The 12,987-nt window shown below is 40.0% G+C and overlaps 1 protein-coding gene across 1 annotated transcript in view; it reads left to right on the top strand.

Annotated features, from left to right (window-relative positions):
- Positions 1–6,351: 6,351 nt before the first annotated feature.
- Positions 6,352–12,987, top strand: part of dnah1 (dynein, axonemal, heavy chain 1) — a 29,434-nt gene continuing 22,798 nt past the window's right edge. Inside the window, exons 1-12 of the mRNA XM_082532803.1 lie at positions 6,352–6,425; positions 6,841–7,008; positions 7,114–7,165; positions 7,302–7,485; positions 7,706–7,844; positions 7,969–8,101; positions 8,493–8,657; positions 8,766–9,021; positions 9,108–9,265; positions 9,376–9,587; positions 10,231–10,529; positions 10,672–10,822. Coding sequence (XP_082388929.1) covers positions 6,423–6,425; positions 6,841–7,008; positions 7,114–7,165; positions 7,302–7,485; positions 7,706–7,844; positions 7,969–8,101; positions 8,493–8,657; positions 8,766–9,021; positions 9,108–9,265; positions 9,376–9,587; positions 10,231–10,529; positions 10,672–10,822 — 1,920 coding nt within the window. The 5' untranslated portion in view covers positions 6,352–6,422. The remainder of the gene's footprint in view (positions 6,426–6,840; positions 7,009–7,113; positions 7,166–7,301; positions 7,486–7,705; positions 7,845–7,968; positions 8,102–8,492; positions 8,658–8,765; positions 9,022–9,107; positions 9,266–9,375; positions 9,588–10,230; positions 10,530–10,671; positions 10,823–12,987) is intronic.

Consider the following 12,987-nt stretch of genomic DNA (forward strand, 5'->3'; position numbering starts at 1 on the left):
TTTTTTGTTTGTTTGTTGGTAGGATGAATAGTAAAGTGTGAACATATTTAAAAAATAATTTAGAAAAGGAGAAATTAATCCAATCCACTGTTTCCAACATGTGCTGCACTCCTTTTTCCAAGCAAATACATTCTCTCAATGTTCAAGATGTATCTTCATCAAAGCTTCCAGCTGTGAGAGGTCAAATACCAGCCTGAAAGGGTCAGGGGGATCTCCTACCTGCCCCATGACTGCTCCTCTAATTGCTCCTCTTTCTCTCATTTACAGGGCTTAATGGGGGCCGGTGGGGTTAGAGAGCCAGGGTCAGAGGAACAGGGACCCCCTACCTCTCACCCTTAGTGTTTGTCCAGGCTGTTCATACATGTGTGTGTCAAGCACATGTAGTCCACACTTCCGCATCTACTTCTCCCTTCATGCTTTATTTGTGATCTACATGTCAGCTCATTTGTATCTCCAGGGATGAAGAGGATTAAGCTCCTTCCTTACATGACTTTACTCCACATGGGCCCAGAGGCCGACATGATCGCGCTTTCATTTGACTTTCTTTTCTCCAGCTTAATTTAAAACATCTCCATTTTGTTGTGGACATTTTGCTATGGCAACACACGGTAGGATTTCATGACATTATCCACTGGCCACAGGGGCAACCAGTAAAAGACATGGTGTGCTTGAGTTAAGCACTCGGGTTAGAATTTAAATTTTAAATACTTTAGCCTGAAAACACCAGTTGAAATGTGGTAGAAAGATCTATGGTTCAAATATAATGGCAAGATTAGAGGTGTATTTCCCCAGGATTGCAGGACCAAGTCGGTCCATTGCTTTAATTTGTTATCACTGTGAGAATGATAACCAGTGTGGAAAGCTTTCAAAGAGACATCCTTACTAGTGTTTATTGTAACAGTCCTCATGTCGCACATTGACATTAATCAAGCGCAGACAGCTTACAGGCAGACTGCTAACTTGTTGTTCATTTGCACATCTACTTTGCGTGTGTGTGAGATGATGTGACAATAAAAAGTGATTTGATTTGATTTGATTTGATGTGCATGCTTACGTTCCAGCATCATAGGTTTAGATTACACTGTGCCTCTTTGATGTGAGAGAATGAATGACACAGATTAAGTTGTCAGGCCAGAAAATGATAGACGCCAGATGAGGCAGAATGACAAATAATGTCCTCTGGGAAGCCCAGGGGCACACTGCCAAAACAATAATGTGTGCATCTGTGAACTCATGGGTGGATTTGTGAGTGTTTGCTCACAGAAGAGTTATGGCGATAATCTTACATATGTGTAACCTTAATTGAAACAATCCAGAACTGTTCCCGTATACAGAGAAAATGGGAAAATTAGCCTCCCTGTGAAATTTTATGTTTTTGTTTAAAATTTTCCAAATACTTTTTCATCAGTGTAAGGAATTTTTCAGCATAGCATTTCTAAACATACTTATTTTCCTTAGAAGCAGAAATCATTTCTGCTTGACACAATAACAGAATTATTTCAGAAAGAACAAACAAATATTACCAAAGCCAGTGGTATTAGCTTCCTGAAAAACTGACCTTTTTATTGAGCCACAGCATAAAGTGCTGCTGTGCAGTGATGTGCTTTAACTTTTTGATGCTCAAATCAAGTTTAAACTGAGGGTTTTCTTGAATTTACACACAGTATAAAAACATCAGCAAAGGTTTAAGCTGTCATTTAAGAAATAATCATGCCAAAAACAAAATAAATCCCTTTAGATTTGAGGGGAAGAAAGATTTGCTGATGCCTACAAAGCAGGAGGCGGATATACAAAGTTATCACAGCGTTTCCAAGTATCATCAAGAAATTCAAAAAGTGCCACACAGTGCAGAACAAGACTGATAAAGGTAGGAAGCAAAGGATTTCAAAAGATTTCATCTCTAGCCAGTTTTGAAATGTGTCTTAAGATCCCAAAACAACTGCCAAACACTAATGAATGACTTAGCCAAGTCAGAGAACCGTAGAGAGAACTCAGTAATGGGTGACCTCCAATTCTGCAGAAGTTACACCTTCAAGCCAGACTAAAGTATGCTAAGGACAACCTTAGGAAAGCATATTGGAAGCACATCATTTGATCAAATTAAATAAACGAGAGTTTTTTTGACCACAAAGATGCTGCCTTTAATTTAGAGAAAGAAAGGAGAGCTCAGGAGGCGTGTGTGAGACTCGCTGAAAACTACAGCAAACCGCTGCAGGCTGTAATCCAGCAAAAGGGACACAGAACTGATGATCAGCACTGGGTGTGCTGATGATTTTAACCCTGGCACCTTTTGTTTCTGTGTGAAAAGTGAAATAATTTAATCATCCAAAATAAAACCAGGATATTTGGAAAAGCTGTGCTAAAAAAAATCTGTGCTCTGTTTGACAGCATTTGGCAAATACTTAAAAAAAAAAAGGAAATTTAAGAATAATTCTGCTTTCCTCCTATTCGTTACTGATTCTAAACAAGCATGCTGGGAATGCACCAGTTGAAAGTTGATGACTTATTAATAGATGAAACTGTATACTGTACACATACACACATGAAAGTACACATTAAATACTGTCCACTTAATCTTTTGTCTCTGATTTTTTTTTTTTTTTTTGGTATATCTGTTTATGATAATCAACTAAGAAACTCACTATTTCCTTATGTTTGTGACTCACATAAACACACTGTCACTCCGACACATGAACATATGCACGACACACTGGTTTTCTACAACAATAACACACTACATGTGCTGTGGATTCAATTCACTGCCTTCTCGTTCTTCCAGCTCAGATTTAAACTCCCAGTTAGATGAAACACATGTTTCAAACAGCTTCAGTAAATTCAAAGAAAAATACTTTGGCATGAAAATGTGACATAAATAGCAAACAGCGAAATGAAGAAAGCAGCATAATGAAGCAGGGTTACGTGATTAACACTAATTCTAGGAGTTTGGGATAAGTTACAAAATTAATGCTTGTGCTTAAATAAACCCAAATGGGTTTTTAGCTTTGAGTATTTTTACTTTGTCCCCCTTCAGAAGTCATGCTTAGAAATGGGGAAAATGAAAAATCAAATGCAGCTGCTTCAGGTCCCAGGACATAAGTTGCAGGCTCTGGGCCGCTTTGTTGCTTTGAGGCCCTTTTCAACTCATTAAAAGTGTTTTTATTGGCATACCAAGTCCACCTGTGAGTCATCCAACTCATGATGGCAACTTCAATGCATAGCCAAGTGCAAAGGTCACCGTTAAACAACAGTAACTCATAGGAGCAGGCAATGTCAAAAATGAAATCTGCACGGGTAAAATGCAGAGGAACAAAGCGCGGCCATGTTAATGTGACATTTGCTGCCCTCGTGGTGCGTCTTTTTCATTTATCAACTGACACTCGTGACATTCATTGACCACTGTGGTGTTATCTTCCAGATCAGATGCCCTTTAAATAAGAAAAAGGGCTTCGAAACGTGGTGTTTGTTCTAGGTGTATATTATTCTCACTGTGTTTCCAGGGGTTTGAGCTCCAGAGTCTAAATGTGCAAATATATATAATCCCTTACGAGCATTTGTTATCCATACTCTCAGAACATTTAACGATGCTCCCTGGGAGTGTAAAATAAATAAATAAATAAATAAATAAATCACACTCTAACAGGGGTGTGGGCCCACTTTTGTGGTTGGATTTGTGGTTTCTCCATAAGAAAAGAGGTATGTGGGAATCTGTGCAACCATTAAGGCCTTCCTGGACTGCCCAACAATGAGGCAGCGAAGGAGGAATAAGTGGTGTTTGATCCTATCAACCAACATCTGGCCTACAGGAGGAGCTAAAGTTAGCAGCCCATGCTGATGTCATTAGGGTAAAATAGCAAGTATACTGGCAAAGGCACAGTGTTCCCAACATGACAGCACTGTTAGTGTAGTAGGGAGGTGGCAGAGATGAGGACAGATTATACCTGCTGGTGATTATGTAACTGACTCATCTTCATGTCCTTTTAACAGCTGATCTCTTTTGTCAGTCTTCAGCTCCTAGGCTGCTGGAGTTAGCAGGGAGGCCTCCTGGGAGAGAATGAGAAATACAGGGTGGATCAAGGCTGTAACAAAGCTTTTTAGAGTTTAATCAGTTCCACTCATCGAGAGTTGCTGGCCCCATCTGTCCAATCAAGTCCCATTTCCATGGCGGGCTCCTGGCTCCAAAGATGGCTACAGTACTGTCAGCCAGACTTTGATAGGCAACTCTGTTTCGAGGACCACCACCTCATCAGAGACTTGTGGTTCTTGTGTGGGTTTCTTTGGAACCTCTATCGGCCGGATCTCCTCGCTGATGTAATCAATAGCTCTGGCATGTGTTAATCATTAATAAACTGCTGTGGTCAGGATGATTTAAGCGCTGAGAGCACTCTGATATGATAATGTCATTAGATGTGGGTTGTTTAGCTCCTTAGGGAAGTTTTTTATTTTCATGTCCTTTTTGTGTGAGATCATCGTTTTGGAGCTCTTTTCAGTCTGGGACAATGAAGAAAAAGACTCCTAGCTAAACATTTAAGCAAGCCCATCCTAAATGATAGATATGTGTGGCACAGAATTACAACATCGATAGGACCCATATCAATTCAGTAAGGCTACGTTCACACTGCAGGTGTTAATGCTCAATTCCGATTTTTTGATCGAGTCCGATTTTTTTGTCTGCTTGTTCACACTACAAATAAAATGCGCCAGCAAACGCTCTCTAGTGTGAACGCTCAAAGTGGCCCGCATGCGCAAAAGAAGACGTCACACACAACGCACTAGACCCAGAGCAAACAGTATTGTTTGACTGATGGCCCTTAATATAAAGACTTCGGACTTTACGTTTCCCAATTTTTGCTTTAAGTTATTTTGTTATTTACATAATAATGTAGATAACCTAATAATTATCCTCATTGCTGTTTTAGAGGAGAGGTGCTTCAAAGGAAAGTTGCAGATTTCTGTCAGAATCTGCAGATTATACAGTACAAATAACATGCTCACGTTTCTCCAACGTTGTCTTCCCAACAGTGTCACTGACATCTACGCTGGATGGCCAGGAAGCCTTCGCGATGTCTTCTCGGGCGCTTCTCCTGAGTTGATAATTGGCGTCTGTCTCGTGTCAGTGACGTAAAAGACGGATTTAATGCGACATTACCATCAAACAGCAGTCGCTTTCTAAAACATCGGATATGTATCAGATTCAGTACCACATACGAAAGTGACCCAGATCGGATTTGAAAATATCGGATTTGTGCCGTTCACACTGTCACACCATGATCGGATATGGGTCGCATAGGGTCATAAAAATCGGATTTGATGCGCTTTCGCCTGCAGTGTGAACGTAGCCTAAGTCTTTACTCGACCAGTACCTCATAGGAGCTGGGTACAGTAACTTAGATCACCTCACAAACCTAGCTACAACGAGACACTGACCTCCTACACCGTGAGAGAAGAGTGAACATTTAGGGTCAGGGGAGTGTGTGCTCCAGTTGCATTCCATTATGTTATCATCACAGACATTACATTCAATGTTATTACTAGAAGCAGCAGCTTCTTTTTTTGGTCTTTTTTCTTTAAGAGCAGCCAGAAAAGCAGAGCCTTTCCAGCTCGATCCCTCAGTCTAGCCAAGAAAAACCAAGTCTAATCCTCTTCTCCTTCCTCGGTGTCCAACCTCACACACAACTCACAGTAAGGCCTTACCTTTGCCACGTCTTTCTTTGTCATAAACCTCACCTGTCAGTACTCTAATTTCTTCATCTCTCTTGCTTTTCTACTCTTGTTCATTTAGATGAAAGATGTCAGTGTGTTGGTGTATCCATAACACACTGGTTAAAGATGCATATTTTTGCGAAGTGGACTCATTTTTTAAATTCTGCACTATTATTGTCACAATTCAACTTCACATCGCAACTACTCAGTATTTTTATTCCTTGTCCCCCTGGCCCACATCTTGAGACATTGTCCCACATTCTGACTGGCTCGACGGGTCATGCACTTTTCTAAAATCTGGATTTTACCCAACACATGTGAAGGGAAGGCTTTTTATTATAGGGAAATAAAGGATAACCAGTCTAAAGTTACATAAAGCTTTGCAGATTTTGCTGAATATGATGAAAACTACCTCAAAGAAAATGAAGCAGCAGTACATACTGAGAAATATTTTTTGCAGTGTGTCACAGGAGAGAATATAGTGCTAAAAAAATAGCGTAAAGTGGCACAGTATGTTTGACATAATAGGCTAAACACTGCTTAAGTTGTCAAATATGGCTCAAAAAGATTTGCCAACTTGTACTATCATCTTCGTCCCCATGACAACTGTTGCTGCGTCTAACAGTACTTCCACTTAGAAACTAAGATTCTCTACAGTTCAGTTTCAGCTATGTGGTGGACACACAAAAGACCTGTAACAGCTTGCAACAGAATTGAAAAATATGGTATGTCGTATTTATTTTTTCCCCTTTTGCTTACAGAGTTAAATTACCAAATGCTACTCGTTAATTGTGTTCAGCAAAGCCAATCACAAAGGCTGAATGCTAAGGCTAAGCACCCGGCGTATGTTTAACACCCTGTCGGTTAAAAGACTACCTCCAGCTGAAGTCGGGCAAAACGTTTAACATACGTTTAACGTACGTCGTGTATTCAGCGTTAAGTAATGTCTAGTTTCCCTTTTACATTTTGTACTATTATCCACTTTAGTAACGCGTGTATAAACTTATATGTGCAACATATAAAGCTTCAACTTTTCATACACATTTAATATTCGTTAAATCATATCATTGAAGAAGTAGGTGACTAAACCCAGCTGTCATTGCTCACACGTACATTTAAAAAAAAAATCCTGCTCGAAAGAGTGAGAACACAGGATTTCCTGGTTCCGGGGTACCTCATCCACCCAGAGATCCTCCAGAGCCCAAGCCTTCAACTCGTCAGAAATACAATGTCTTCAAAGTGGGGAAAGGCTCTATGAGAGATCAGAGGGGAATATTCTCTGAGACAATCTCTACATTAAAATTCCAGGTAAAGGCTTCTCTGATTCCTCTAAAATGACTGATTGTTGTTGCTCTAATGAGAAACTCTTGACTAATTGCTTATGTGTATGCGGTTTGTACACCTAATGCCCAGCAGGTGTCAGAGCCTCAGTCCATGCTGACATTTGGTCATAACTCACGGGAGGGTGAGTTGTGCTGTATGACATTTTAGACATCTGATATTTTATTGTTGCATCGATTTTTTTTATTTTAAATCTAGAAAAAAAAATCCCAAAACATTTTGTGCTATCTGTAAAATCTGACTTCTGTTTACTTCAAAAGCAGTCGCCAAGACTCCACCTCATCGGCCCAGATGGGCTGCTGAGGATTGCCTTGTACCACATGTACAACATAATTCATTCTTCTCGGAGAATCCATACTTTTGCCCGGGTGGAGATAAACCCAAAGTCCAAATACCCTACAAAACCCGTCCTGGCTCCATCCCCCGCAAATTAGCGATAGAGAGGTGTGTACTATTTTTGTGTACTACACATGGCATCTGCTGCTGTAGTCATGGTTATTTTGAATACTGTAAGACCAGATTCAGTGGTCACGTCTCATATAGTGTGCAATACATGCTCATTTTTCCTTTATTGTACAGCAGCTTTTAGTAGAGTCATTAAGTTGTTTTATCTCAAAGTCCTGCTGTGAAATAACTGCGTCTTTATATACTGTGTTGCTAACAGATGTCGAAGGGAATACTTACATTTACATGTTGAAGAGCTCCTGGCAGAAAAGGGCATAGATTCTGATCTCTTATTGCCAAGACCATTGAAAAATAACACCATACCAGACGGTCCTATTTCGCTGTTCCTCCCACTGGAGGTGAGCCTGTTACACAACTGTCCAATCAAGTCCCTCTTTTTAGACTTTTTTTTTCTCATTGCAATACTTTCCATATTTATATATAATGTTATATACACCAAACTTTCCCATGTTTTTTATTAAGCTGTTTGACAATGAAGAATATGACTGCCGGACTCCAGAAGACTGGCTTGCTTTGGGCAATGCTGAAGGATCACCTGATCGAAAACCTATTCCTGGAAAAGCCCTGCTACCTACAGATGATGAAATTGCAAATGGTAAAGTATCATGTAGCTGCTGTATTGGGTGCTGCGCTTGGAGTTGGAGCTTGGCCTCCTAATGTCTGTAGATCTATGTAGGCAAAGGTCAATTTAAAATCAGTGAATCAATGAATCTTCAGCCGTTTTTTTAAATGGTGTTTAGTTTGTTACAAATGATACTTAGGATATAGTTTATCTGTAAACTGCATTTCAACAATGTGTGGTGCTCATGTTTTTTGGCACTTTTTCTTCCTTTTAATCCTTTTTTGGGATTAATTTAAGATATTCATTAAAAGGTAATGAGAAGCAATTTATAAGTGGCCATACAACAATACAACACAGACACCAGTGAATTTAGAATTAAATGTAGTAATGTGTTATTAAATCCCTCTTTTCTGTTCTTTTGCAGATGAGTCTGCAAGCGCGAGCCCACCTCCGAAGTACAGCTGGCATTTAGTTGGAATTCTTGATTACTGTACGGAGAAATGTCAGTATCTGGTAGAGAAGGTCCACCAGACAGACAAAAAAGGAAGTCCTGATATAAGTGAAGAGCATAAGGAGAGTAAATCCCCTGGTTGGTTTCAATGTTTTTAAACTGTTGTAACTCTAGAGTGTTGTCTCTTCATCTCTCTCTCTGCTGTTACTGACCATGTCATTGATCTGTCGCCCTCTTTCTGCATAGAAACAGACTCTTTCATAGCAGGCAGTAAGTACTGGATACCCAGGATCAGACTGTTATTCTGTGCTGAAGACCCACGTGTCTTTGTTGAGCGGGTCGGGTTTGCCCTGCGCTACAGAGAGGAAACAGAGGCACTTATTTTCTACCACTTTTCAGTGGACTGCATGCCCATCTCTAGGAAAACACCGTCTCTCAATACTGATAGTCTCCAGAGTATCAAACGACGTGCCCTCTCAGCTCCTGGCCTTAAGCTGAAAAAGTGAGTGATATCCTGTCTTATTAATTCTATATGATCTGCTTTTTTACTAACTAACAGGATGGATAAATGCAATATTGTGTGTGCAGTTTAGAGACGTGTGTTGCAGGCTTGGAGAATGAGGTCAGACTGGATTATGACCGTACAATGAACCGCTTGATTTTTGACAAAGTAGTGATGAGCTGCCCTGAAGACCTTTCACATATCACCCTGCCACAGAAGGACCCTGAATATGTGCCCTCACAAGGTAAGATATTTTGCATTATGCACTTACTGGTCACTCAGGTCATAATTAAGGAAATGTAGCATCTGCTAACACCTTCAGAATCAAAACACTGTTGTGTTTTATCTATGCAGGGTGTGTTCCGGTTCCTTACTCTGCCTATGAGGCGAATCGAGCTGCATTTATTTTCAAGTCCATGCAAACTAGGCCAGAGCTGATCTGTGTGCTTTCTGAAATGTGGCATGAGTGCAAAAAAGTAGAAAACATGAGGCTGTTCAACTTGATGTTGGGTAAACCACTTCCATTGGATCAATTTGAACTTGACCAGTCTCAGACGCATACTCAGGTACTGTTGCACCGAGAGAGTATCAAGTAAAAACCTGTGTTTACCGGCCGGGGTTGCTAAATAGGGCAAATTAGCCTGTGAGTGCAATCCCCAAATAGTGCTGATAGTTTTGGTCATTTTTATGGGTAATTTACAAAAGTTGTGCTGTTTGCAAAGCACAGACATTTCATTTCACTATCAAGTGCAAAAAAGTTTCAGATTCAATGTTAAATATTGGCACAAATAGCAATAAATAGTGAGTTGCAAGTGTTAGTAAATCTGTTTGCATACTTGATTTAGATATTCTCTGTGTTTTGGGCCTTAAGAAAAAAACTCCCAGACATCCATATGCAACAGAGTTAGTCGCAATAATCTCAGACTTTTCACCTCTAACATGCAATTTTGCCACTGCGTGATCTTTTCAAATTTCAACAGTACTTTGTTTTTACACCAGAAATGAGTTTGCTCTGGCAAATCTGGCTAAATGTCTTCATATCCCTTTTTTGTTCTGACTTGAAGAACAGTCAAACAAAAACATACATCTTAGCCATATAAACAAGATAGCGTCTGTAGTTATTTAATAAGCTCATAGGAGATTATTCATTTTGTTTCTACAAGTTTACCAATATAAATATCTTAATCTAACCTCTCTTTCCTTATCCAGATAACCCTGTTTCTTAGAGATAACTGGACCAGCACACTGTGCAACAGCATCCGGTACAACCTTGCGAATATGGGCAAGGGAACATACAACATAAACGAGACTTGCTGGGAGACTTACAAGGTTTCTAAGCTGTCTAAACTCCTCAATCTGGTGCATTACAACATGCAGGACTCCCTCCGTGTCCTTGTGAAGAACTCACTGGTCAGCCTGACCAAGGTCGTGATGGATGCCTGCCACAATGTCCTGATGTGTCCTCAAGACTTCGTCTGGGGGAATGACCTAATCACTAGCCACTACAAGTACGATAAAATGCATTTGCACAACTTTCTCTTTTCCTTTTCCCATTTTTTGGACTTTGTAATAATGAATGAAATATAACTGATTACAATACTTAAAATAATAATTATTTATGTCTGTAATATAACAATTATCCATGTCTAGGCCAAAGAAGAATCCTATTTTCCTGGTGGACCTGGTTCTGGATGAGAGTGGGGTTCATTACAGCACCCCCTTGGAGAATTTTTCAGCATCTACAGTGAACCTGTTTGATAACAGCATTATGTGCACACGTAGTGTGCCTCTGCTTAATAGGGTAAATCAAATCTCCTGAGTAATACAGCATACTTTACAAATGAGAATGCAATGAGGCTTCAAAATATAGTACTTTGAAAAAAAGGTTCAAGTAGTCTCTCTTTTTGTCAAATTTTACTAGGAAAAATGGGACGGAAACATTCAAGCATAGATGGAATTAAAGTATATAAGACAAAAACAGAGAATTTGTGTAGTTCTAAGGAGCTCGAAGATTAGTATTTACTATGACCACCTTGATTCTCCTGCACAGTCTGCACTCTCTTGAAAAAGCGTTCTAAGAGAGTGTAGTGTTCAGGATTAGTTTTCCAGGCTTCTTTAAGGACATTCAAAGCTCCTTGGATGTGAGTTGTCTTTCGTTTCATGACAGAGTCTCCACTGTGTCTTACAGATGGACACTCTTTTGTCCAACTTTTCATTGATTTGACTTGTGACAATAAATGCCTAAAGATACAATTTAAAAGTGGACCTTTGCAGCCTTTGAGTTAGGCACCGTTTTTATGTTTGAATTGTTCTCTGAAAATAAGTACTAACCCTAAAATTTGTAAAATAAATAAATAAATAAATAAATAAAAAGCAGCCAATGTCCAAAGAACTTTGAAAGACCTTCAGAAAGCCTGGATAACTACAGGGAGTGCAGAATTATTAGGCAAATGAGTATTTTGTCCACATCATCCTCTTCATGCATGTTGTCTTACTCCAAGCTGTATAGGCTCGAAAGCCTACTACCAATTAAGCATATTAGGGGATGTGCATCTCTGTAATGAGAAGGGGTGTGGTCTAATGACATCAACACCCTATATCAGGTGTGCATAATTATTAGGCAACGTCCTTTCCTTTGGCAAAACGGGTCAAAAGAAGGACTTGACAGGCTCAGAAAAGTCAAAAATAGTGAGATATCTTGCAGAGGGATGCAGCAGTCTCAAAATTGCAAAGCTTCTGAAGCGTGATCATCGAACAATCAAGCGTTTCATTCAAAATAGTCAACAGGGTCGCAAGAAGCGTGTGGAAAAACCAAGGTGCCAAATAACTGCCCATGAACTGAGAAAAGTCAAGCGTGCAGCTGCCAAGATGCCACTTGCCACCAGTTTGGCCATATTTCAGAGCTGCAACATCACTGGAGTGCCCAAAAGCACAAGGTGTGCAATACTCAGAGACATGGCCAAGGTAAGAAAGGCTGAAAGACGACCACCACTGAACAAGACACACAAGCTGAAACGTCAAGACTGGGCCAAGAAATATCTCAAGACTGGTTTTTCTAAGGTTTTATGGACTGATGAAATGAGAGTGAGTCTTGATGGGCCAGATGGATGGGCCCGTGGCTGGATTGGTAAAGGGCAGAGAGCTCCAGTCCGACTCAGACGCCAGCAAGGTGGAGGTGGAGTACTGGTTTGGGCTGGTATCATCAAAGATGAGCTTGTGGGGACTTTTTGGGTTGAGGATGGAGTCAAGCTCAACTCCCAGTCCTACTGCCAGTTTCTGGAAGACACCTTCTTCAAGCAGTGGTACAGGAAGAAGTCTGCATCCTTCAAGAAAAACATGATTTTCATGCAGGACAATGCTCCATCACACGCGTCCAAGTACTCCACAGCGTGGCTGGCAAGAAAGGGTATAAAAGAAGAAAAACTAATGACATGGCCTCCTTGTTCACCTGATCTGAACCCCATTGAGAACCTGTGGTCCATCATCAAATGTCAGATTTACAAGGAGGGAAAACAGTACACCTCTCTGAACAGTGTCTGGGAGGCTGTGGTTGCTGCTGCACGCAATGTTGATGGTGAACAGATCAAAACACTGACAGAATCCATGGATGGCAGGCTTTTGAGTGTCCTTGCAAAGAAAGGTGGCTATATTGGTCACTGATTTGTTTTTGTTTTGTTTTTGAATGTCAGAAATGTATATTTGTGAATGTGGAGATGTTATATTGGTTTCACTGGTAAAAATAAATAATTGAAATGGGTATATATTTGTTTTTTGTTAAGTTGCCTAATAATTATGCACAGTAATAGTCACCTGCACACACAGATATCCCCCTAAAATAGCTACAACTAAAAACAAACTAAAAACTACTTCCAAAAACATTCAGCTTTGATATTAATGAGTTTTTTGGGTTCATTGAGAACATGGTTGTTGTTCAATAATAAAATTATTCCTCAAAAATACAACTTG

Source organism: Aulonocara stuartgranti (assembly GCF_965226115.1).
Source record: "Aulonocara stuartgranti genome assembly, chromosome: 5".
NCBI lineage: Eukaryota > Metazoa > Chordata > Actinopteri > Cichliformes > Cichlidae > Aulonocara > Aulonocara stuartgranti.